At 48.3% G+C, this 27,222-nt stretch overlaps 1 protein-coding gene across 4 annotated transcripts in view; it reads right to left on the bottom strand.

Annotated features, from left to right (window-relative positions):
* Nucleotides 1–27,222, bottom strand: part of LOC138251924 (long-chain-fatty-acid--CoA ligase ACSBG2-like) — a 411,952-nt gene that overhangs the window by 147,797 nt on the left and 236,933 nt on the right. For all 4 annotated transcript variants that reach the window (XM_069205692.1, XM_069205693.1, XM_069205690.1 and 1 more), the window contains one exon: nt 657–943. In XM_069205692.1, coding sequence (XP_069061793.1) covers nt 657–943 — 287 coding nt within the window. The remainder of the gene's footprint in view (nt 1–656; nt 944–27,222) is intronic.

Here is a 27,222-nt window from a genome sequence, read left to right as displayed (position 1 = left end):
TGATGAAAGGTGGGCGTGGCTACGGCACAGCCAGAGATGCCAGGATCAGCAAAGAAAGACCAGCGGGGTGGGGGAGAAAGGGCAACGGTAAGTGTACATTAAAGATCTTAAAGCCAGAGAAGAGCATACATACAGCATGCAACCAAAGAGGGGATGAATAATGCAATGCAGTAGGGCTGCAGCACAGTGGAAGTGAAGTGTGCAATTACAGACCATTGAACGAACCAAGCACTTCAGATGTACAGCAAAACAAAAATGCCAAAGTTAAGTCCAACCTTGGGACTTGTAGTAATTTGTTCATTTTTCTAGTCCCACACATGATGGTACACCGCAGGCCTAGCGCTGGGTGTCACGTACTACTTCTACAAAAACTGGATCAGAGCAGTTAGTACATACTCAGATCACAATAGTGGACACAGGGCAATGGTGCCATTACACTAGCAGCAGTGGGAGACTGAGGTGTTACGCTAGTGTGGAGCGTAGGATTTAGATCATTACCCCTTGTACTGCGGTTTCCTAAATTTCATTAGTGGTTACGTAAACATGGGGGAATCCTGCACCACACAAACCTGCAAGACACTGGGGTACAGGCTCTGCTTCATCTCCCTGTTAGAGGTGATGGAAGGAAAGCATTCTGGCAGAAGAACTGGACTTACCTTCAAGAAACTCTTGGCTGCAGCTCGACACTGCTGGTGATACTCCCGGTACGTGATGGTTTCCCATACTCCATCTTTCTTCTGGGCCAAAGCTGGACGATCACCAAAGCACTGAATTGTTCTCTGGAACATCTGGTGCACGGTGATAGGTGTATCTGCCGCAGGCCCCGTGGCTTCCATGCGCAGCTTGACAGCCCCATCCCTTTCAGTTGTCCAGTAGCTGCTTGCAGGTTCAAGTTTGGTCTCCAGTAGGCCTCCGTGATCCACGGCGATACTAGTCAATTCACCTGATAAAACAAAAAGGCATGTTAGGGGACTCTGGGCTACTGATCCCAGCTGTGCTCTTCACTTGTAAGCATTACCTACCTAGAGCACATCCCTGAAATCCACCGATGGACTACCACTGGGTATATGGTGCACTGTATCCCACCACTTGGCCCACTAAGTAAAGCTCTGACATAGCATACGTCCCTGCCTTTGTGCGCATTAGGGATGCATGATGTGCTGTACAAAGCCAGTTCTACATCACAGCAACTAGGAAAGAAGAAGTCACGTACACAGAAGAACTATTGAGAAGGGCAAGTCTACTCTACAGGTAGAAGGACATGGTAAATCTAATTTATGACAGATGGAGAGAGGGATATCAAAGACTCCAACGCCACAGATGGTTACGTACAGTAAAGGAGATTAGTCAGACGAGCAGATCGGAATTAACAAAGGCCCATCAAAAGGTGTTGAATTCCTACAGCCCAACACCTAGAACCCATTGTTTGGGGTCGAGGGCAACAAGTTTTCATATTTATTTTGTCCAATAGCCAGGTAGGCCCAACCCCACCGAGCACAAACCCTTTGGTTGTCAGTTTACAGTACCACAGAGTGGTTAACAGAAAGGGGGTTCTCTGCAACACAAGTAAGATTCTTATCCATATGTATAACCTGTTCAAGTTTGTAAATAATTCATTTATGCAAAGCCTTAACTGCTTGGGTGGGTACTCTTACAGCGCCTTGAGACCCTATGGGTGATTAGCCACGCTCTACAAGTCTGACTGATTGAAAGAAATTGTTTAATGAAAGTGGTTCCAATGGAAAAACCTTTACACATTAGGTAAATGTAAATTTCAGGTTATTTAGAATATTCTCACAATGCTGCTCGAGTATTAAGGAAATACACACAGAAGCATTAATACAAGATCGGTGATTGCTTGCCTAAAAAATAAGCCGTACTTAAAAATAAAACAAGTGCACAATCTTAAGAACCAAATCTGAGATGTCAAAAAAGTGCTAAAAAACATCGATGTGTGATAAACACTATAAAACAATTATAGCAAAATTATGGGCAACATGACGAGGGGCCCCATTCTTAAAAGAAACTGAAACCTTCACCCACAGCTCTATCCCCTTTCGTTGGTGCAGATTTACGGCAAAGGAAGGCACAAGAGAGGATGGCCTGGAACTGTTGCTGTGAATTCCATTTTCACAAGTATATTTGCTCACATGAAAGGTTGTCTGTACCCCACGTCCGTACACACCCACCTTCCATTGCCCAACGCAGGAAAAACTGACTGCTGCCCGTGTCTGGAGTAAAGTTAAGCCATTTCCAGTGTGCGAAGGGATTGAAGAAGCGCTTCGTGAATATTTTCAGCCGTGGAACACCAATACTGTCTTCCCGCCTCTGTGTGCGGATTTACAGAAAGCTTGCAAAAACAGAGCCTTATTAGCATCAAAGCTCTGGTAAAACCAGAAGCTGTTTTCAGCTCAGACATGAGAGCGTGGCATAATTTCACACCTCACGTCACGAAAAGGGACTATTTTTACAGGACAAGCAGATTTTTGAAACCTCTTGTCCCTTGGACGAGAAGTATTCCATAAAATTCCACACCCCTGCCCATGATAAACGTCTACTGTAACGTGCGGACATAGTATGTTTTCCAGAACATCTGAGGCAAAACCTTTAATAGGTTTTCATGAGGTCAAAGATGGGGCAAGGAGTGATTTCTCCCCCCCACCCCACAAATGTGCTCCTTGAGCTGAAGGGGCCAGTTAACAAATAACAGTTTATGCCAAGGGCACAAGAGTCATTGCTGCATTCCCCGATCTCCCTCCGTCCCTCCCCCCAAACTCCCAGTCAGGGCGCTCCTGGATCGGCAGGGGCTGGGGGTATCTTCTGCCTGGAGTGGGGGCCAGGACCAGCAGACAACTCAGGAAAAAAGAAAATTAAAAAAAAAAAAAAAAAAAAAAAGTAAAAAAAAATTGAAGAGCATGAATTCCCTCCCAGAGGGACGCCACCAGCAGGGGGCATTACGTGCTAGCTGGGCCACCTCTTTCTGCCCATCTGCGAGCCACAGCCTTGAAGCAGCCCCCGCAGCATCCTCCTGATGTCACCCCCCCCCACCCGCAGTGTGAGAAAGTAGCCTGTTACCCCCACTTTTGGCCTGGTTTGGGAGTATATGTCGGTGTTTTCGCTGTCTCACTGGGATCCTGCTAGCCAGGGCTCAGTGCTCATAGTGAAAACCCTATGTTTTCAGTATGTTTGTTATGTGTCACTGGGACTCTGCTAGGCAGGGCCCCAGTGCTCATGAGTTTGTGGCCTATATGTATGTGTTCCCTGTGTGGTGCCTAACTGTCTCACTGAGGCTCTGCTAACCAGAACCTCAGTGGTTATGCTCTCTCTTTGCTTAGAAATTTGTCACTAACAGGCTAGTGACTACATTTACCAATTCACATTGGCATACTGCTACACCCTTATAATTCCCTAGTATATGGTACTGAGGTGCCCAGGGTATTGGGGTTCCAGGAGATCCCTATGGGCTGCAGCATTTCTTTTGCCACCCATAGGGAGCTCTGACAATTCTTACACAGGCCACGTTATTTCACAGCCATTCACCACTGCACTTAAGTAACTTATAAGTCACCTATATGTCTAACCTTCACCTGGTGAAGGTTGGGTGCAAAGTTACTTAGTGTGTGGGCACCCTGGCACTAGCCAAGGTGCCCCCACATCGTTCAGGGCAAATTCCCCAGACTTTGTGAGTGCGGGGACACCATTACACGCGTGCACTGGACATAGGTCACTATCTATGTATAGCGTCACAATGGTAACTCCAAACATGGCCATGTAACGTGTAAGATCATGGAATTGTCACCCGAACGCCATTCTGGTATTGGGGGACAATTCCATGATCCCCCGGGTCTCTAGCACAGTACCCGGGTACTGCCAAACTGCCTTTCCGGGGTCTCCACTGCAGCTGCCAACCCCTCAGACAGGTTTCTGCCCCCCCCACCCCCCCCTGAGCCTGGGCAGCCCTGGCCCAGGAAGGCAGAACAAAGGACTTCCTCTGAGAGAGGGTGTTACACCCTCTCCCTTTGGTGATAGGTGTGAGGGCTGGGGAAGTGTAGCCTCCCCCAGCATCTGGAAATGCTTTGATGGGCACAGATGGTGCCCATCTCTGCATAAGCCAGACTACACCGGTTCAGGGATCCCTCAGCCCTGCTCTGGCGCGAAACTGGACAAAGGAAAGGGAAGTGACCGTTCCCCTGACCTGCACCTCCCAGGGGAGGTGCCCAGAGCTCTTCCAGTGTGTCCCAGACCTCTACCATCTTGGAAACAGAGGTGTTGGGGCACACTGGACTGCTCTGAGTGGCCAGTGCCAGCAGGTGACGTCAGAGGCTCCTTCTGATAGGCTCTTACCTCTCTTGGTAGCCAATCCTCCTTCCTAGGTAGCCAAACCTCCTTTTCTGGCTATTTAGGGTCTCTGCTTTGGGGAATTCACCAGATAACGAATGCAAGAGCTCAGAGTTCCTCTGCATCTCCCTCTTCACCTTCTGCCAAAGGATCAACCGCTGACTGCTCAGGACGCCTGCACAACCGCAACAAAGTAGCAAGACGACTACTAGCAAGCTTGTATCGCCTCATCCTGCCGGCTTTCGTGACTGTTTCCAGGTGGTGCATGCTTTGGGGGTAGCCTGCCTCCTCCCTGCACCAGGAGCTCTGAAGAAATCTCCCGTCGGTCGCCAGTATCTTCCCCCTACTAACGCAGGCACCAAAAGACTGCATCACTGGTCCTCTGGGTCCCCTCTCATCCTGACGAGCGTGGTCCCTGGAACTCAGCAACTCTGTCCAAGTGACTCCCACAGTCCAGTGACTCTTCAGTCCAAGTTTGGTGGAGGTAAGTCCTTGCCTCCCCACACTAGACTGCATTACTGGGTACCGCGTGATTTGCAGCTGCTCCAGCTCTTGTGCACTCTTCCAGGATTTCCTTCGTGCACAGCCAACCCTGGGTCCCAGACACCTTCCTGCAGTGCACAACCTTCTGAGTTGTCCTCCGGCATCGTGGGACTCCCTTTTGTGACTTCGCGTGGACTCCGGTTCACTCTTCTTCCAAGTGCCTGTTCAGGTACTTCAGCGGATGCTGCCTGCTTCTGTGAGGGCTCCCTGACTTGCTGGGCACCCCCTCTGTCTCCTCCTCCAAGTGGCGACATTCTGGTCCCTCCTGGGCCACAGCAGCACCCAAAAACCTCTACCGCGACCCTTGCAGCTAGCAAGGCTGGTTTGTGGTCTTTCTGCGTGGGAACACCTCTGCAAGCTTCATCGCAACGTGGGACATCCGTTTTCCAAAGAAGTCCCTAGCTCTCTTCTTTCTTGCAGAACTCCAAGCTTCTTCCATCTGGTGGCAGCTTCCTTGCACCCTCAGCTGGCATTTCCTGGGCTCCTGCCCACTCTCGACACTGTCGCGACTATTGGACTTGGTCCCCTTGTCTTACAGGTACTCAGGTCCAGAAATCCACTGTTGCATTGCTGGTGTTTGTTCTTCCTGCAGAATTCCCCAATCACAACTTCTGTGCTCTCTGGGGGTAGTAGGTGCACTTTACACCTACTTTTCAGGGTCTTGGGGGGGGCTATTTTTCTAACCCTCACTGTTTTCTTACAGTCCCAGTGACCCTCTACAAGCTCACATAGGTTTGGGGTCCATTCGTGGTTCGCATTCCACTTTTGGAGTATATGGTTTGTGTTGCCCCTATACCGATGTGCTCCTATTGCAATCAACTGCAATTCTACACTGCTTGCATTACTTTTCTTGCTATTACCAGCATAATTTTGGTTTGTGTACAGATCTCTAGATCTCTAGATCTCTATATCATCCTCATACTGAGGGTACTCACCGAGATACTTTTGGCATATTGTCATAAAAATAAAGTACCTTTATTTTTAGTAATTCTGTGTATTGTGTTTTCTTAGGATATTGTGCAGATGACACCAGTGGTATAGTAGGAGCTTTACTTGTCTCCTAGTTCAGCCTAAGCAGCTTTGCCATAGCTACCTTCTATCAGCCTAAGCTAGTAGAAACACCTCTTCTACACTAATAAGGGATAACTGGACCTGGCACAAGGTGTAAGTACCTCTGGTACCCACTACAAGTCAGGCCAGCCTCCTACACGCAGCACCTACCAAAGGGCCTGCGTCCTTGTGGTCCCAATCCTGACATGGGCCAGAGCCCTCGAGCCCCCGCCAGGTATGCTGGAATGTGGGGAACTGACCAACATCTGTGGCAGCTATCCTGCCTGACGTGGCCCTGTGGAAGACCACAGCGCAACCACTAGGGCCCATCCACCGGCCACCCTACCTCTTGGCTGGCATCTCCCACATACTAAGACCAAGGACGTCCAGGACTTATGGATTCCACCGGTGGGTGTGCCCACACACAATTGACCCAACCATAGCTGTGTTCTTTGCCAGAGATGCTATCGTGGGTAGAGAAGGGCCCCAGCAACATTGGACCCTTCCCCCTTCACATCCTCAGGGTGAGTCCTGACTGACTGGTAGCAGTGGTGCCACACAGAGCCAACCCTCCCAACCTCCTGTTGATGGGGCACTGGATGCCCACACTGACTCAGATCAGACGCCACCCTGATGTGCAGTGAGGGAATGGGGCACATTCCAGCTATCAGAACCGTGCAGCCCTTGCACTCTGCTCCCCCTGCTGGCGCAAACTGGACTGAACTGGAGATGCCTCCTGGCATACCCAATGGCAAATCCACAGGCAAACCGGCAGGGCAACTACTTTTCTCCGAAGCTCTCCTTCAGCCCTGCCGATGGCCACCGCAAAAGGAGTGCCAGTGACGGGCCAGAGTGAGCCCCCCCCTCCCCCAACAAGTCCAGCATCGGACACCATTTTGGACCATATTCCCCAGGAAGTTACAGCTGTAGGCCATCTGCTGGAAGGAATGGGCTCCAACATTTCGGGGCTCACAGCAGAGACCAAATCAATCTGCGCAGACATCGTGGGATTCCAGAACCGCGTGACTGATCTGGAGCATTGCGTCACAGTGGTGGAAGACCGACTTAATACCCTATGTAGAGAGATCAGGAACTCCTATTCCTTCGAAACAAAGTAATTGACTTGGAAAACAGGAGTTGCAGAGACAATGGCTGTTTCTTCAGCTTCCCAGAACGCGCGGAGGGAATCAGAAGTCAAAGGCTTCCTTAAGGACACCCTCCCCACACTTCATCAGCCTTACCTTTGATTTCCCCTGCCTCCACAAACTCCAGTGAGTGCACCGTATGGGCCCGATGCAGGAAGCGTCACAGCCTCTACCCATCATTGCCTGCTTTCTGTGCTATGAGCAGGTCAGACAGCTCCTCCCGAGGCACCCTATCATAGCCCATACAGCTACAAAGGACGCAGGATATGCATTGCCAGACTTCGAGAGAGACAGATTAACATTGCAAAGCTTTCCTATCTCTCAGGCACCGGCTCCGTCAAATGGACATTAAGTACAACCTGTTCGAACCAGTCCAAATGTGGATCACAAAGGACAGCAAATCAAAGGACTTCAATGACCAGGAGGACCTACATTTCTTCCTGGATGGCCTCCCAAACCAAGCAATGGACACTACACCCCTGAACCCATCCCAAAAGCCGCATGGTAGTCTTCCAGCATCCCTACCTCACTCTGCCCCACCAGACGGGCAGCTGCACAACAGCGGTACACACCATAGAAGCAGAGACTGAGAAATCTGCAAGGTCCCACGGCGCCAGGGATCAGTCTTTTCAGACACTGGCGCACTTCATTCCAACCCATGACAGGGACAAGTCACGGTCCCTGCTGAAACCCCACCCCCATCTCAGACTGAGATAACTAGAGTCCACTGCACCCTACCCACGCTCATGCCTTGGCGTAGAGCAACACAAACTGCATCCAGTGCCCACTAGGCAGCTGAATATCCAGTTGCACGCTTATACATGATATGCTCATCCTAGGCCACGCCCGCCTCAGTCACACCTCTCTTGGAAGCTGCGCTACACCTCGACTGCAATACTGCTCTGCTCTTAACCTGCTACGCTCCTGAAGCTTCTCCAATCCACCCACCTTCCACCCCTACCACTAAGCAGGCACCCTTGCCAGTGTTTAGTACGTTACCATTTACTGCTGACTAATGCTCAGGTATGTATCACACAGCTGTTTCAAATGTTTTAATGATCAATGGTTAATGTTGTAACACTTGTTCAGTGCGCCAGGGAGGTCCACTGTCTCCACCCCTTGACACTTCCCACACTGGGGATCCACCAAGGCCCAAAATTGTCTCAATGGAGCCCGGAAACCCCATCTGCCCCAGAACTCGAATTTGGCAGGCCTGTATCTTCCTCCTCTTTTTTACCCTGCTGCTCCCCCCCTACTCTCTGTAGAACCCCAGGGTTCTTATGACTAGCCCCTCAGTCCCATTGGCCCCACTTTTCCCTCCATACCCTCGACCATACTTTATCCTATTTGCACGCCCTGCCTCCCGACAGGCTCCACAAGCTCGGACCCAGGGTCTACAGGCCTAGTCCCAGCTCAAAACCAGGCACTCCTATTCATACTCACCGATTCTCTCTTGCTCTCTTCTATCAACCTCTTTTCCCACACTCCCACATCAAGGTCATGGCCAGCCCAGCCTCATACCACCACTCTCCACGTACTCTTGTGGCATGTCAATGGGCTTACACACTATGTGAAACACAAGAAGGTGCTCTCCCATCTCCGATTGAAATTGGCAGATGTGGCCCTACCGCACACAGACCTACCTTGGCAACCTTTGTAGGAAGCTGGCATGGTGTGTGGTGAGCACCTATGGTGATATCACCTTATACCAGGTATCCCCTATCAGTGAAGTGTAGGCCGTGACTAGGAAGCCAGGACTCTCTAGAGGTAGCTTTGGATGAGCAGCCATAACTTATCTAGGAGACATGCAAAGCTTATGCAATACCACTGTAGTCACACAGCACCTACACACATGAAAGAACCACATAGCATTACAAAAACAGAGGTACTTTACTATAGTAACATAAGCACTAGAACACTGACTAGGCAATCTTCCAAATGGAGGTGAGTAAACAAACTATTATATACACATTAGCAATCAGTAAGTAGCATAGAAAGCAAGAGGCATTGGTAAAAAGAATAGCAAATAGTGAGGGCCCTAGGGGAGGCCCAAACCATATATTAAAGAGGAACGTGAAAGGCAGGCCCCCACCCAATAAAGTGGAATCAGTAGAAGGGAGCTAGAGGAATTGGGAACACAAGAGGCGAGTACCAGAGTGACTCCCAGCGACAAGGAGAGCAGAGGTAAGTACCTAGTTTCCCCCAAAACCAACAGGAGGACTTTGGAAAAGGATTATGCAAGACCCAACCAAGACTGGAAGAACCCAAAGGTGGATTCAGACAGAAGAGAACCTGCAAAGGAAGGGGACCAAGTCCAAAGGCTTACTTTACTGCACGCTGACACCGGAGCCCGTTTTCCTCCGATTTCAGGATTACGGTTTGATGGGCTTATTATGGCCTCTGATCGACCAGTGTTATAAAATCCGAAACCTTTCGCTTACACGGATACTGAATTTCAACTATTGGGAACTTCCATCCTGGAGTTACTACTAGCCGCCTCAGGACTACCTTTTATTTAACGAATTACATGGGAATTTCACGTTTTGTACTTATTCGCCTTGAAAAAGTCCCTTGGATGAAACACGTGTTGGCTGTATTCTGGCTAATGCATAGACAAGGAATTAAAGTCCAACTATTTGTTAAAACGACTTGTTTGAATCTCAGATTCTTTTTTCACTTTGGATTACACTTTTTCAGACTGCTTTCAGGAGTGCCCTGGTTTCTTTTTCTGCAAGTCCAGTTTGTGTTGGAGTGTCTGGTTGTGGCAGAAGCCACTACCCACCCTTCTGTTGATGCAGGACTAGGTTGACAGTGGACAAAAGGTGGTCAGCAATGCAGGACAGGAGCTGAGACCCAGAAGTGATACAAGTCAAGTCTCACGTCAGCGGTCGAGATCCGGTCGGTCAGTGGTGCTGGGAAACCACCAACAAGCCTTGGCAAATGCAAGAGTCTGAGAACAGGTTTGCAAGGTTTAAGAGGATCAGCAAGGTCCAAGGGACTCTACCCAAGGAGGAGAGTTCAAGGTGACCTTCAGCAGCTGGGAGAGTCCCAAGAAGATTAGGCAGCCCCCACAGGCAGCAGACTGGCATTGGGCACAGAGGTCTTGGTGAGGTCAACTCAGCACACCTTAAGAGGAGCCCCATGCCACTGGAGCACCATGCATGAGACTGCTTTGCAGGAAAGAGTGCTGGTGGGGTTTGGGGCCACACAGAGACTGAAGATCCTTTAGAGGAACAAACAAGCCTTGGTAGCCTCAAGAGTCGCAGTGCACAGGGGTACTGTCATGCAAGGAGAGGCAAGGGCTTACTGTGTCCTATGTTGAAAAGTTGGTAGAGAGGACCCAGACCACCACCTGTGATGAAGCATCCACAAAGCTCCAGAGGATAAAAGATACATGCAGCCGGTCGCCATTGCAGTTGTTGCTTGAGGATGCAGGGGAGTGACTCCTTCACTCCAAGGGAGATTCCTTCTTGCTTCTTGGTGCAGGCTGAAGCCTTGCTGACCTCCGAGGATGCACTGCTGGTGAAGTGTTACAGTTCCTGAAAGGAGCCGGAGAAACAATGTTGCAGAGTAGAGTTGTCGCTGTAGTTGGAGATTGTCGGTTCCTGGAGGGTCCAGTTGCAGTCCCAGGGGCCAGAAGATGAAGTAAACGATGAAGAGGAGTCCTGCTGGAATCTTGCATGTCGAATATGAGGACCCACCCAAGAGGGAGACCCTAAATAGCTCAGGAAGGAGGATTGGTCACCTAGCAGGGGGACCACCTTTCAGGAAGGGGATGTAATGTCACCTACCTGATCTGGCCACTCAGATTCTCCCAGGGGCCTCTGCCCACCTTTGATTCAAAACAGCAGAATCAAGTGGTCCCCCGAAGGAGCTCTGGGCACAACCCCTTTCCTTTGTTTAGTTCCATGCCAGAGCAGGGACTGGTGCAAACTGGCTTATGCAAGAAGGGCCCCAAATGTGTCCTTTAAAGCATACTGGTGGCTACCCCTCTCAAGCTATATAACGCTTAATTCCAAAGGAGAGGGCGTTACCTCCCTCTCCCACAGGAAATCATTTGTTCTGCCTTCCTCTGCCTACGCTGGCCAAGCAGCAAGAGGACAAAAACCTGTTTTGGGGTGTGGCAGCAGTGCCAGCTGCTCAGAAAACAACAGACAACTGGAAGAAGCAATACTGGGTGATCCTCGAAAGAGCCCCCACAGTGCACGGAATCATATTACCACTACTGGCAACATTATTGGGGTATGATTCCAACATGCCCAGGTTCGGAGTTACCATTATGTACCTGGACACAGGTAGTGCCCAGTGTCCAGTACACAGGTAAAATGGCTTCCCCGCACTTGCGAAGTCCAGTGTAATGGAGGTGGAGTTCGTAGGGGGCACCTCTGCTCATGCAGGGGTGACCTCACACAGGTACTCTCACCCTGCCATCTGGGCTAGGAGGACCTACCATAGGGGTGACTTAGTGACCTGGTGCAGTGACCGGAAGTGAAAGTGTGCACGCAACGTTTCACATAGGCTGAAATGGCAGTCCTGCAGACATCTTTTGCATGGGCAGCATGATACATGCTGCAGCCCACTGGGAACCCCTGGTGCCCCATGCCCTGGGTAGCTAAGTTTAATACTATGGACTTATATGGGGGCACCAGTATGCCAACTGTGGGGGGTGGGTGCAAAGTCCTAAGCAACCAAATTCAGAGTGAGGGCGCACAATCACTGAGGTCCTGGTTAGCAGGATCCCAGTCAAAACAGTTAAAACACACTGAAAGCAGGCATAAATTGGGGGTAACCATGCCAAAAAGGGTACTTTCTTACAACCCTGAATCTGCTAAACTGTGCCAGAACTGAGTGGGTAAGGTGATCTGCAGAAGTTGCCCGGAACAGTCAGCGGCAGGGGGTGAGACAGCCAGGAAGTGCAGAGTAGCGATTTTACTCCATAAGACCTTACCCGCCACTATTATCAAAGCACAAAGCATAGTCTGACACAAATGACAGGTAGGTCTTTGAGAAACTGAAGATTGGGGACAGCTCTCTCTGCATAGGCTTTGTATATGCACCTATGGGCACTAACCGCTCCTTCCTCCTCCACTGCCTCCTCCACTGCCTCCTCAAGATCGGAGCCTTGCGGTATCTAATGGAGGGCGACTGGAATCTTGCCTGGGATGCAGTGCTTGACAGGAATGGCCCCATCGACATAGCCAACAACTGTGATAGAACTCTACTGGGGGACCTGATCTCAGACCACATACTGGTGTCGTAGTTGGACTCTTGCTCTAGGCAAGACTGCTGGTTTAAGGATAACAGTACTTATGTTTGTAGGTGACTATGCCAATCCTACAACAAAACGCAACTGTTGTACCAACCCTTCCGGCTCACAAGCAGCACCTCACCTAAACCCCAAACGGTTAATGTTGGTTTGTGGAAGACTTTATGCAGGGTCTCAAAAGCGTGATATCTCAGGAAGAGTCATGATTAAACAGAGATTACCCCTTTCTCACATTAACATGTCTCAATCACACACGGGCAATGAAGATGATGCAGTAAAGTTTCAATATTTATTTAATCAAAACTGCAATCTGTGATAAGTTGCATGGGCTGCAATGATTAGGATAATGAACAATGCAAGGAACAGAATTGCAAAGACAAGTCATTAACACAAAGACCCCCACCATCTTGCAATATCACTCGATATCATGAAGAGTGCAATATGTCCTAATACCCTAGTCTGTAGGCCTAACCTCTAACCCAGAAGAGGTCTAGGTATGTTAAACCTCAATCTGCCAATACCATGTTCGTGAGAAGAGCCCCAAACCCTCGTTACCTGAGAATGAGGTCTCTAACTCAGACTCCCCAGGAACACGAAGACTGGGTCAGTGTCAAGGAGACATGCCGCAGCGAGTGCATCTGGTCGGAATCCCTCTGCCTATCTGATAAAGTGTGGAGTATATATACAGATCTGCCTGGACCCGACGTGGGTTAGTTCCCAAACAATAGATAAGGCGTGCTTGGGTCAGTAATTAGTATAAAGAATTCACTCAAAAGCGTGAAGAGGGAAAGTACCTAACGCGGATACCTTCAGTTTGTATTTGTCGCCTGATCTTGACCACTTAGCGCGGTGGCACTGATAAGGAAAATCGAAACATGGGCCTAAGTCAAAACAAGGCAGCCATCTTAAAAGAAATAAGTAAATAAATGCGATAAAACAGAGCATGCCAAGTACGGTAAAAGTCACTAGGTGACGGGGGCACAAGTCTCCAAGCCAATGGCTAAGCTAACTCCTGTATCCCTATTAAAACAAACTAGGATTCACCACAGGTGAATCATTAGAGGCTTGCCTACCAGGCTAACAGGGAATACACCTTTCTCCCGTTAGTACACAGCAGCACCCAATCCCAGCTAGGTTACCTCATCTCACAGAGACTGGTGGCTCACGCTCGGGAATCTTGGATCCTGGAAACCACCCTTTCCGATCATGCTCCAGTCCTACCATCTGTAGACCTTAGCCTCACCACACCAGGACCCTGGCGCCTGCCCGTGCAACACCACCCTATGCCCCAGGATAAATCCAGACTGAGGGTGCACATCTCCACATATCTGCAGGAGAATAAGGACTGTTACATACCACAGGACACTGTGGGCTGCTGCAAAAGCCACCATCCAGGAAGAAATTATGCGAGATGCAGCACTGGCTGAAACAGAATGTGACTCGCCAGAAAGAATTGGAAGCTGACATTGCATCTCTCACCTGCCAATATGCAACCTGCCCCTTGCTGCATGTACAGCACCATTTGGAACAGGCCCAAACTGGCTCTCAATGAAATATTCACATCCGAGGAATACGCACTACAGCACCTAAAGGGCTGCCACTACTACCATTTACGGGGGGGGGGGCTGCTGCTGATGGCCCAACTGCGTCAACTAGAAGTGGCACAGGTTATATCCCCGCTATTTACTCCTTGAGTGGTTTGATTCTCACTCACCCACAGCACAATCAATGAGTTTGCTGCTTTCTACCAGACACTATACACCTTAGAGACAGCAGCTGATGCCGACCAGGTGGAGGCTTTCCTGGAGAGTGCACAGATACCCCAGCTTTCAAACAGCGGAGCCTTATTGCATGGCAAAATCAGTGAAATGAAGATAGTGCAGGCCATATACAAGCTCCCATACCATAAGGCACCCAGAGATGAGGGCTTCCATGCAGAATTTTATGAGTGGGCTGGAGAAGAGGCTGTTGACTCCATCTACGACATCTTCCAGGAGGCTGGTCAGGCGGACTCCCTGGGCTCTATCTCCAACAGGGCAGTAATAGCAGACCTCCCTAAACCAGGGTAAGACACGCCTCTTGAGGGGCAGCTACCTGCCCATCTTCCTCCTGAATGGAGATGTCAAAATCCCCGCCAGCGGCCTGCCTTCGCAAGGTCATCCCGTCCCCGATACAGCACACCCAAGTGGGATTTGTCCTAGGGCAAACCTCTAGAAATCACCTACACACTGTCCCATGTCCTTTGAGAGGCCAGAGAATTACCAGACAAAGCCCTGGCACTATCCCTCGATGCTGAAAAGGAGTTTGACTACATAGAATGGGATATTTGCTACCTTGCAGAAGTTCGGATTGGGTAATCAATTCATAGCCAAAGTTTGCCTACTATATGACCACCCCACAGTCTAGGTCACTTGTGAGAACTTTCAGTTCCAACACTTTCCCCAATACAGAGAGGGACACAGAAAGGATGACCGCTCGCCACTTTTGTTTGTTAGCCACAGGACCCCTGGCAGCCACCATCTGCCTATCTCCTCATCGTCATATCCCTTCAGGGAGGGACGTCCAAACTATCTGTACACGGACGACATCCTACTAACCCTGAGGGACCTACACATCACTTTCTCCGAGCCTTACTGAGGATCATAGATGACTGACCATGCCTGGCTACCGGATGAACTGGGACAAGAGTGAAGCCTTGACCCTCTCCACTTACCACGAGAGCAGCTAAGCATGGTTACCCCTTCAAATGGACACTTTCTTGCCTTATGTACTTGGGAATCCCCATCAATTAAGGGTTAGACAGAATGGTGGCAGATAATTTCGATCCCTTATTACTCACATGAAACTGGACTTTGAGAAGTGGTCGCATCTGGGGCTATCCATGTAGGTCTGAGTGCAGGCGGTGAGGATGGTCACATTGCTGTGATTTAATTATGTGCTGGGTTTGCTTCCCCTCTTGGTATCCCTGACACCACTGACTTAGACGCGGAGATCAGCACCTTTGCATAGGGATCCTCCCACCTCTGTTTGGCATCTGCCAAGCTCATGGCACACTATTCGTGTGGTGGTATGGGACGCTCCTTGAAAGAATACGCACTGGCCTCCATTCTCAACTGCCACTCATGCTCCCTGAGTTGCCGGACCCACCACAATGGATCTCCACTTGGTGTTTGTTACTCTCTAGCCATGGAGGCCTTGACCCTCTATACAAGTTTAAACCTGGGCATGTTGCCTCACGTGAATTGCAGGCAATGCTCAGCTAACCGTTGCTACCCTGCACACGTCCTTTGTGAATGCCCCTTGATCCAGCCGTTCTGGACAGTGATCGGAGCCACCTTGGGAGCTTCCATGGAGCTCAAGGAGCCCTTCTCCCCCTCCCACATTCTCCTACACAACGTAAGGGACACTCCAGACCTATCCAGTCTACAACACCGCCTTCTACATACAGCCCTTGTGATTGCCAAGAACTGTATGCTCCGCCATTGGCACTCCCCCACTCCACCCTCAGAGGAATAGACATTGGCAATGGTCAGGACGACACGAACGCGTCATTTACTGTTGGCAGGAGCAATCAGCATTATTCTTACACTCTTGGGGACCTTTTCTCTGAGACGACTCCAAGCTCAAACCACAGCTCGTACTACTCCATAGGCAACCACCACTGATGGAATCCTTGACCTATTCTGCAGCCTCCAACCCTCTCAGGAGGCCTGGTCATACCCAGCCCATCTTATTCTAGTCTCCATTGCTGCTGCAGGACCTACACATACGTGGCCTCTCCCAGGACAGCATGCAATATGTGTTTCCCTCCCCTCCCACCTCCCCTTACCAGTTTCCTCTCCACTTTTTCCACCTGCAGTGCATTTTGCTTATTGTTTAGTATTGCACTGTAATTCAGGATCATTGTTATTTCTATCCCTCCAATCAAACATTACAGCACAAAAAACTAGATTTCCAGAATCTACTCCATTTTCAGAGTGCTTAAACCAGTGATATTGGTCTCGTCTGAAACCTTATTCCAACATTATCTAAAGAGAACACAAACACCTTAATGACAATACCTTGGAGGCAAAAAAAGGCAACAACTCACAAAAAACGTAGTCTACCTAGTGCGAAGACTATGCATTCTTGTACAGTCTCATTAGTGTGCAGGACTGTTCTAGATCATGAGAAACAGTTTCCACCATGAAGAACTACCCGGTCAGTTTTTTGTATAAAAGAATTGCACCACCACATTAAATATAATCCTATTCAACATTCATGGCTTCCAATCTAAAAATGAATGCTTTGGCTAGGATACATTGCCTCTACGCCATTAAACTCAAAGTCTCTTATTAAACCTCAAAAGCATAAAAGATGTTTTACTACTAAAGTTCTGAACTTACATTACAAATGTGTACTTGCAGCAGACTCAACTCACCCAGCTATTTAGCATTTACAGTTGGTGAAGACTGAGAAGGCAGCCTTGACAAAGGCTTGGGGAGTATTCAGAAGGGAATGATGTGAAAGCAGGTGCTGACAGAATGCACTGGGTGTCTGGAGGAGGAAAGTGCTGGAGGTCTGGACAAGGGAGGGGTAGAATTTATTCTGGCCCTGGGATTGATGGTAGTATATTGACCTCATGTTTACAAGGCTGAGCTAGTCTCATTTACCAACCTCTCTTCTGCCTTGGTGACCGCCTTCCGCTGACTGGAGTCCCCCACTTCAGCTAACACTGTCCCTGTGCTCGGACTGGTTAAGCAGGAGCCCTGCACTACCAATGTTGCATCCGATACATTTTCAGGGGTCTGCAGTCTTGGAGGTTAATGCAAGTCTATCCCTCTCTTGGGACTTCTTTACAAGCCTTGACAGCAAATTATGTATTGCTAATCAGGACAATTATAACCAGTTATTCTGACACCCTAAAATTAACAAAGGAATACCATTTATAATAACACGCTACCATATGCCATGCATGTATACTTAAGAGGTTTAATAAGACTTTTTATTGTGTATGATAAAAATATACGTTGTAGGTGTGCCCACAAGTTTTATCTGTGGCCCCTGATGTGCACTTCCTCCAATATAATAAGGCACCAGTCAAGGCATGCAGACACCAAAGCAGGTCAGCGGTGGAGCAGTGCCGCTAGAAGTCGTGATGTTACTATAAGGGTGAAGTTGGTTTGGGCTCCTTGTGTTCAGGGAGGAAAGGCCCCGGCAGTGCAGCCCGGACTCTTCATATTCGACCAGAGTCAAGAACCGCTTGCATATGGCTGGGTTCAAACTGCGTGGCATGGTGGACAAAAGAGCAATGGAATGGAATGCTACCCTGAACGATTGCAAGCAGTTTTACAAATTGCAAGCATTCCTATCATCATCTCTTGTGTACTTGCCTTCAGGAGACAGCCAGTGCACACAACTCCATAAACAGATCTATAAAGCTTGTATTAATAACTTGTTTAAACATTGCATGAATGACGAGAACTGTTTACATTGCCACCTAAGACGAGCAGCACAGGCTTTGAAATCCAGTGAACTGAAAGGAGAGTACAGGGCTAACCATCCACCCTGCAAACAGTGCTAGGTTAAGAAGACTCCGTATCAAGCACTTTGGCATTTTGCATGTTTTGTAACTGAACATTCCTGCGGAATTAGTACAAGGCTTAGGAATGAAGATTGAATAGGAGTAATTAAAAATTCCAGGGTACTATCAGAGAACGTGAAGTTTCATATAGCGTGAACTATACAAACTGGTGCATTTTAAACAGAAAAAACAAAACACCCGAAATCCTCAATGCGGCTGTCAGGCCGGAAAGCCTTAGGGTGGTCTTCTCCCAACTTTTTGCCTGCCTTACTCCATTTTTCTAATCTTGTTTTTGCTGGTTTTAGGACTGCACACTTTACCACTGCTAACCAGTGCTAAGGTGCTCTCTTAAAAGCATGGTAACATTTGCTCATACCCAATTGCTAGGGACTTATAAGTAAATTAAATGCCAAAGTGCAGCACATGTAACCAGGGCCTGTAAATTAAATGCTACTAGTGGGCCTGCAGCATTGCTTGTGCCACCTACATAAGTAGCCCCTTAACCATGTTGCATGTCTGCCATTGCAAGGGCTGTGTGGCAGTTTCACTGCCACTTCATCGTGGCACTTAAAATGATATGCCAAGCCTTAAACTCCCCCTTTATTACATATGTCAACCCTAAGGTAGGCCCTAGGTAACCCACAGGGCAGGGTGCCATTTAAGTAAAAGGCGGGACATGTACTTATATGTTTTACATATCTTGGTAGTGAAGAACTCCAAGTAATTTTCACTACTGTGAAAGCTGCACCTCTCAAAGGCCAGCATTAGAAATACACTTAAGTGGTAATTTCTGATCCAAGACAAATAGCCTTATGTTTAGTATGGTTGAAATGGAAGTGGGAAATATACTACTTCAGAAATGCCACTTTTAAAAAGTATGCATTTCTCTGCCCTTACTGCTTTGTGTCTTACAGCCTGTCTCCAATCCATGTCTGGTATGTGCTGGTTGAAATCTACCCTTGTGCATTCCACCCAGACAGCTATAAACATAGGACACTCAACTACATCTGCATACTGAGGGGTTTCTCCTGGGCAAGAAGGGTGGTGGGTTCTCACTTATACTTCAAAGGCTAGTAGTCTGAACTCATACAAAGAAGTGATCACTCCCAACAAACCTCCTGCTAGACAGGGCAGGGCTGAAAGGGAAACTTGTGCACTTCAAAAACCCCGCTCTGAAGTTTACTCCGCTTCAAAAGCACTTTTTGGTACATAAACTGTGGCCCCACCAAATCAGACACTTCTGGACCTGCAACTAGAAGCTTTGCTGTGCTGCAAAGGACTCATCTGGACTGCTTTCCGAAAGGACTGCTTTCCTCTTTGTTGCCCTGCTGCTCCTGACTGGAAGGACTTTGCCTTCCTCCTAAAGTGCTCTCCAAGTGCTTGGATTGAGCTTGCCCCATGTTTCTGAAGTCTCAGGGCCAACAAAGTCTTCAACACTTCAAGGAAATCCCAAGCATCGGAAAATCAACACAACACCTGCCAAATTCGACGCATCTGTCTTGCGACTGGAAAATCACCACACTGCCTGCCTCTACACAGTGTGCCCGGATTTTCACGCATTGCCCCTGGGTGTCAAAGTAATTCCTGCATCACAGTGAGAACCAAGGCTGTGTGACGGAAAATTGATGCATCACCTTGCAGCATGGAAATAATCAACATCACCTGGTGGGGTATAAAGCATTGATGCATCGCTTCTGCCGCGTACAAATTAATGCATTGCATTGTTTTTCAAGGCTCCTCTTCGTTATTTGATGCCCACCTGGTACTTCGTGCTAAAAGCAATGCATCCACAGATTTCTGTAGATTAAGACTAATCGAACCGTTCTAAAAGTGATAACTACTTGTGTACATTGGATCATTATCTGAATCAAATAAGGTCAAAAACACTAAAGAGCATCTTGTTTTCTAAACTGGTATGGGGTACTTGGTGTTTTCACTGTGTTACTGTAGGAGGTATTGCACAAATACTTTCTACATTGCCTTCTAAGTTAAGCCTGTGCCAAACTATCAGAGTGTGAGCACAGGATAGTTTAGTTTGTGTTGTGCCTTACCTGGACTAGGATTGTGGTCCCTACTTGGACTGGGCGTATACCTCTGCCAACTAAAGACCCAACTTCAAAGACATTTTGGCCCATAACCCAGCATGTAGTGGTCCTATGACAATGGGACCACCAAACCATTCAGCACAACATGCTCTGTCTAGGTCATCTTTGGATCCCCACACTAGTCCCCTAGTTTTGGGGGACCCCAAAATAGTAACCTCTTCCCCATTCAGTGTCTTTAAGTTTAAGTTCTCTCATGGCTGGAACTTTTGTTTACAGCTCGGAGTAGTTTGTGTTTTAAGGGCCTTGTTTGTAATATTACTCCAGTGGGGCTGCTAGGCCTGAAAATGTGCAATGCAGTACGCTCTCCAGGGGCTAAATATATGGTTACACTGCATTATGTTCTGCCATTTTGTTTTCATGTGGTTATGCTCTCTAGGAGCTAACTATATGGTTATACGACCAAGTTTCATACAAATGCTGTTTTTATTGTGTTGCGCCCTCTAGGGGCTCTTCTGAGCATTAGTCAAGATACAACAATATTCGTGCCATGCACAACTGCCCCATAATGCTTGCAGGACACACCTTTTACAAAACATTTTGTCCATAACTCACTGTGTGGTGGTCCTAGGACAAAGGGACCACCATCAAAACAGCACAACGTTCTCTCTGTCTAAGTCATCTCTGGGTCTCCACATTAGGTTGGAGGGACCCCAAAAGAATAAATATAATAAATAATGGCTACACATTTTCATTTTTTCAGCAGATGGTGAACTGAAGTGCTTTAGTTATATGAAAGGCCACCGGAAATGTGACAGAGAACCAAATTATGCAGCAGCGTTGACCAATTTATGTGGCGTGAAAAGTCCAGTTATGCATTTACAATGCCAATAGCTGTAGCTGAAGAAAATGCGAAATCTATTGTATTGCAAATGATTGCTCGTTGTGGGGACTGTAGGAGGGGGCGCAGGAAGATGAAAGAATATGCCAGTTGTGAGTTAAAGGGAGCAGGCAGCATAGGACTGAGCAGAAGAGGCGCAAGGGATCACAGTCCTCCAGTATGATGGATACAAGACGGGTGGACTCCACAATCTGTGGCTTGCTCTGACACTCAATATTTCAACCAGCTCGTCCCACAACAGTGGCCTGCACTGTTCTTGTGTCCATTTTAGCATGAGCGGACAGTGACCTTCGGCTCGCCCAGGTGACCTGGACAATGATGCAGAAAGGATGATTTGGACAACACCTGGCCAGCTACACAAAGCCTCTGTGCCCCCACAGAACACCCATTCACATCTGGATAAATCATTAACTCGAGAAAGAGCCAGGAAGTGAGATTTCCTTGAATGTTTCTGGAACACAAGCCCAGCAGGGGAGCTATGAAGTGTAATCACGCCGTCTACCGAGGTTATTCCCACGAGCCTTCATTACCTGTAAAGATATACATTTAGAGGAGGGTTTCCTGAAGGGGACAACTCCGGTTTCAAACACTTACAACTGCCTCGGCCTTGAGCTCAGGGAGAAGGGACCGTCCCTGGGGAGGAATGCAGGAAGGAATGTGGTTGTGCTTAAAACGACTTTGAAAGTGTTTACGGTCGAGTTGAAATTGTCCAGGTAATGTCAAGTTCTCCAAAACCGGTCACAGTCACAAAAATGTTGCATTATAGAAGTCGTTTTTATGAAATGCATTGTTTAATTTACCGAAACTGTACCCTAATAACCCTCACACTTCCCATCCGCTGAAACCTGAATACCCTGGACTATCCCTAAACCTACCATTCCCTAAACTCAAAAAACACCAACCCCCTCTCAACACTACCAATGACTGAACCCTACTGATGCCTTACAACCACAAAGTATCCTTCAAGGAACCCTAAAACCCTCATTAATTACCCTTTACTCACCCTTTCCTGATCTGTGTACGTTTGCCCTAAAGGTAGAACATTCTTCTATTTTATTTGGCGCCATAGTATTGTCATTCTATCTTTTCAGTAGATTACATTTGACATTTTTTCATCACAATATTTTTCCTAGAAAAAGCTGTCAACCGAAGTTCAAACAGTTCAAGAGAAGTGAGGGATACGGTTTTGTGCTGATTCTTCCCGAGCAGAAAGGAGTCCGCTCTGGACACCAGCTCAGAGGGTTGGTGGGAAAACTGGGTCTGACAGAACCCGAAAAGAAAGTGATTTCTACAATGAAAGATGCAGCACGCGATCCAAAGATTAGAAGATCGATAGAACTGATCCGGTCCAAGATCCGGAGGAGCTCCAGACCCGTTTTACACAAGTTACTATTCAGCTCAGAGTTTCCTTCCTGGATTTGTAAAAAGGAAATGTTCTGTGGTTGGGTTTAAGTGCACCAACACCCTTCCTAATTAGGAATGTGCCACTATGTCAAATGAATGCAGTTGAAAACTGATTTAAATCAGTGTCAAGAAAATCAGGAAGCGTTGTTGGAGATTACTGTTCAAGGTCCCAGAGAGCTGGGGAGACAAACGGTCTTATTTTGGTAGCGTCCCCACTTGTCCCACAGAAGATGATCTGTAAAGCTTCAAGCAACGAGGGTACTGCTGTGACCTTACAAGGAGCTGGGACCGTATCAGGGCGTAGCACAAGTCCTGGAGAAGGCAGAATGGATTGAAGTATTACATGGTATCACTCTGCTGCAAAGGGTAGAGTATCACAGCCAGCTGTCAAAATGACAACTCTGGAAATGCCCCTGGAGAGCCTGAACACTGGCTGCACACTGAGGCGGGGCAAAACGGAAACTATAAGCACCTGGAGACTCCTGGGGAAAGCCAGTACCAGTGATGCAGGACTTCCATCAGATCAGGAAAGTGGAAAACCAGGAGAAGGCCGACGTCCTCACTCGTCTTCAGCGCATCCCAAGGAACCGGAGAGTCTGGTGCATGAGCCCACTTACAACCACACATGGCTTCTTTGGCGGAAATAACCCACAGACTACAAGACAGACTAAAAGACCAAAGGTACAATTTTATGACTGTTGTCCCTCTTCCTCGCACAACAATTAGGAATGGCCTAGAACAGCCACCATCAGCAGAATCCGGTGAGACCAGCTCACTGAACAAGGTACACCCTGTAGCACATCACTCCCTCTGAAGTGCAGATAAAGAATGGACTAATTGGGAGAAGAATGTCTCCTAATACGACCTCCCAGAGGTTTGTTACTGCAAACCTTCCGTTTGATTAACACCTCCCAGGTCAAAGCCTTCCATGTGTCCTGTTATTGCAAATAACCAGGATATAGGTTTGGGAAAGCAGATCAGGTGCCTTGAATTACCTACGTAACGTAAAAGTAAAGGACCTGACCCAGGTACTGGTCAAAACACATTCCAGCTCAGAAATGCCAAGAGTGTTTCTCTACAGTTGGTAGATTAACTATCAGCAACAACGCATGTGTCATGAAAATCTTAGCATCTTCACAGGCCTCTAGTTAAAAAATATTTAACTCCTTCCCACCTACCCTTCCTATTTTCAAGTGTATGCTTTCCTTCTCTATATCATGTTTCCCAACCATTCTCTGAACACTTACATACTGACATTTTCTTTCAGGGACACATAATACACAAGTTATTCCCAGATCCAAAACTATCACAAACCCTTGGTCAAATCCCATGCGCACATTTGTGTCCCAAGGAAGCTTTTTTTTCTCTCCTCTCCAAATAAACGCACGTGTTTCGAAAAGAAATCATCATACAGACTTCCAGTTTCTTATTCTGTGTACGAGTCATTCTGGTTAATATTTCTACAGCACTGATGCAGCATTTCAGAGTTCTTTCTAGCGTCCTGACTCAGGAGGTGCCCCTAACACCTTACCATAAGCAGTCACAGGTCAGAATGCCTCCACTAGATGGTCAGATAGGAAGAGGTCAAGGTCATCTGACAAGTAATGCACACCAAGGTTACTTTAGACACATGCATTCACGGTTCACATTTCCAAACTAGCAAGTTAATATGTAAAAACAGGTGCTAGACCAGTTCTTCACAGCGCACCTTTACAAAGCCCACACCCGGCAGGTGACCAGCCTACTCATCTCACTGCTTCTAGGCACCAAAAGGGCTTATCCCTAAACCGCCTACCTCCGCTCTGGTATTTACTGCACTTCAAGTGGGGAAAATGTACTTCCTAACTACAAAACAGTACAGAGAAGGAAGGGCCGAAGCTCATTAACTCACGAACCTCTGCGTATTTACACCTACGACCTGGGCTGGACCTCCTGGAATCCTAAGCATGAATAACTATCTTGTCAGACCGGGTTTGGGAGGGGCCAAGTGACCGATCTGTGGTAGCTAGGGTCACTGGGGGGAGCATACAGGGGAGAAGAGCTCAGTACTCAACTTTCAATCAACAGACTACTTGCAGTCCCACTTCTTGTCTGTAGGGTAAAAGGTACTTCAATATCACAGCAGTACAGAATACACAGTTGTTTGGGTCAGAAGGTTTCACAATCTATACACAGGCCTGTAACGAAACACTAGACCCTCTGAGGCCCTTCTCGCTAGCTTGTCCTAACTGGTTGCAATGTCTTTCCCCCCAGGTTGCAGCTCACACTGGCAGTATCAGTCCTCATGGATATTGGGCACCATATGTTGCTATTTACCAAATTATTATTATAATTGTAAACAGTTTCACATGAGAACCACATTCTAGCAGACCGAAAAACTGGTCAACTCCACCCCCCCCCCCTGTAGGAGGCTGGACTGGCTTGTAGTGAGTACCAAGGGGTACTTGCACCTTGCACCAGGCCCAGTTATCCCTTATTAGTGTATAGGGTGTCTAGCAGCTTAGGCTGATAGATAATGGTAGCTTAGCAGAGCAGCTTAGGCTGAACTAGGAGACGTGAAGCTACTACAGTACCACTTAGTGTCATATGCACAATATCATAAGAAAACACAATACACAGTTATACTAAAAATAAAGGTACTTTATTTTTATGACAATATGCCAAAGTATCTCAGAGTGTACCCTCAGTATGAGGATAGGAAATATACACAAGATATATATACACACAATACCAAAAATATGCAGTATAGTCTTAGAAAACAGTGCAAACAATGTATAGTTACAATAGGATGCAATGGGGACACATAGGGATAGGGGCAACACAAACCATATACTCCAAAAGTGGAATGCGAACCACGAATGGACCCCAAACCTATGTGACCTTGTAGAGGGTCGCTGGGACTATTAGAAAATAGTGAGAGTTAGAAAAATAGCCCATCCCAAGACCCTGAAAAGTGAGTGCAAAGTGCACTAAAGTTCCCCTAAGGACAAAGAAGTTGTGTTAGAGGAATAATGCAGGGAAGACAAACCAACAATGCAACAAAGATGGATTTCCAATCTTGGGTACCTGTGGAACAAGGGGACCAAGTCCAAAAGTCACAAGGAAGTCGGAGATGGGCAGATGCCCAGGAAATGCCAGCTGTGGGTGCAAAGAAGCTTCTACTGGACAGAAGAAGCTGAGGTTTCTGCAGGAACGAAAAGGGCTAGAGACTTCCCCTTTGGTGGACGGATCCCTCTCGCCGTGGAGAGTCGTGCAGAAGTGTTTTCCCGCCGAAAGAACGCCAACAAGCCTTGCTAGCTGCAAATCGTGCGGTTAGCGTTTTTGGACGCTGCTGTGGCCCAGGAGGGACCAGGAGGTCGCAAATTGGACCAGGAGGTAGAGGGGACGTCGAGCAAGACAAGGAGCCCTCTTAGCAGCAGGTAGCACCCGGAGAAGTGCCAGAAACAGGCACTACGAGGATGCGTGAAACGGTGCTCACCCGAAGTTACACAAAGGAGTCCCACGTCGCCGGAGACCAACTTAGAAAGTCGTGCAATGTAGGTTAGAGTGCCGTGGACCCAGGCTTGGCTGTGCACAAAGGATTTCCGCCGGAAGTGCACAGGGGCCGGAGTAGCTGCAAAAGTCGCGGTTCCCAGCAATGCAGTCTAGCGAGGTGAGGCAAGGACTTACCTCCACCAAACTTGGACTGAAGAGTCACTGGACTGTGGGGGTCACTTGGACAGAGTTGCTGGATTCGAGGGACCTCGCTCGTCGTGCTGAGAGGAGACCCAAGGGACCGGTAATGCAGCTTTTTGGTGCCTGCGGTTGCAGGGGGAAGATTCCGTCGACCCACGGGAGATTTCTTCGGAGCTTCTAGTGCAGAGAGGAGGCAGACTACCCCCACAGCATGCACCACCAGGAAAACAGTCGAGAAGGCGGCAGGATCAGCATTACAGAGTTGCAGTAGTCGTCTTTGCTACTATGTTGCAGTTTTGCAGGCTTCCAGCGCGGTCAGCAGTCGATTCCTTAGCAGAAGGTGAAGAGAGAGATGCAGAGGAACTCGGATGAGCTCTTGCATTCGTTATCTAAAGTTTCCCCAGAGACAGAGACCCTAAATAGCCAGAAAAGAGGGTTTGGCTACCTAGGAGAGAGGATAGGCTAGCAACACCTGAAGGAGCCTATCAGAAGGAGTCTCTGACGTCACCTGGTGGCACTGGCCACTCAGAGCAGTCCAGTGTGCCAGCAGCACCTCTGTTTCCAAGATGGCAGAGGTCTGGAGCACACTGGAGGAGCTCTGGACACCTCCCAGGGGAGGTGCAGGTCAGGGGAGTGGTCACTCCCCTTTCCTTTGTCCAGTTTCGCGCCAGAGCAGGGCTAAGGGGTCCCCTGAACCGGTGTAGACTGGCTTATGCAGAATTGGGCACATCTGTGCCCAACAAAGCATTTCCAGAGGCTGGGGGAGGCTACTCCTCCCCTGCCTTCACACCATTTTCCAAAGGGAGAGGGTGTAACACCCTCTCTCAGAGGAAGTCCTTTGTTCTGCCATCCTGGGCCAGGCCTGGCTGGACCCCAGGAGGGCAGATGCCGGTCTGAGGGGTTGGCGGCAGCAGCAGCAGCGAAACCCCAGGAAGGGCAGTTTGGCAGTACCAGGGTCTGTGCTACAGACCACTGGGATCATGCCAACTATGCCAGGATGGTAGAGAGGGGGCAATTCCATGATCATAGACATGTTACATGGCCATATTCGGAGTTACCATTGTGAAGCTACATATAGGTAGTGACCTATATGTAGTGCACGCGTGTAATGGTGTCCCCGCACTCACAAAGTCCGGGGAATTGGCCCTGAACAATGTGGGGGCACCTTGGTTAGTGCCAGGGTGCCCTCACACTAAGTAACTTTGCACCCAACATTTACCAGGTAAAGGTTAGACATATAGGTGACTTATAAGTTACTTATGTGCAGTGTAAAATGGCTGTGAAATAACGTGAAC

Source organism: Pleurodeles waltl, chromosome 1_2 (genome assembly GCF_031143425.1).
Source record: "Pleurodeles waltl isolate 20211129_DDA chromosome 1_2, aPleWal1.hap1.20221129, whole genome shotgun sequence".
NCBI lineage: Eukaryota > Metazoa > Chordata > Amphibia > Caudata > Salamandridae > Pleurodeles > Pleurodeles waltl.
Note: the sequence above shows the minus strand (reverse complement) of the source record. Positions and strands in the feature narration are given on the sequence as shown.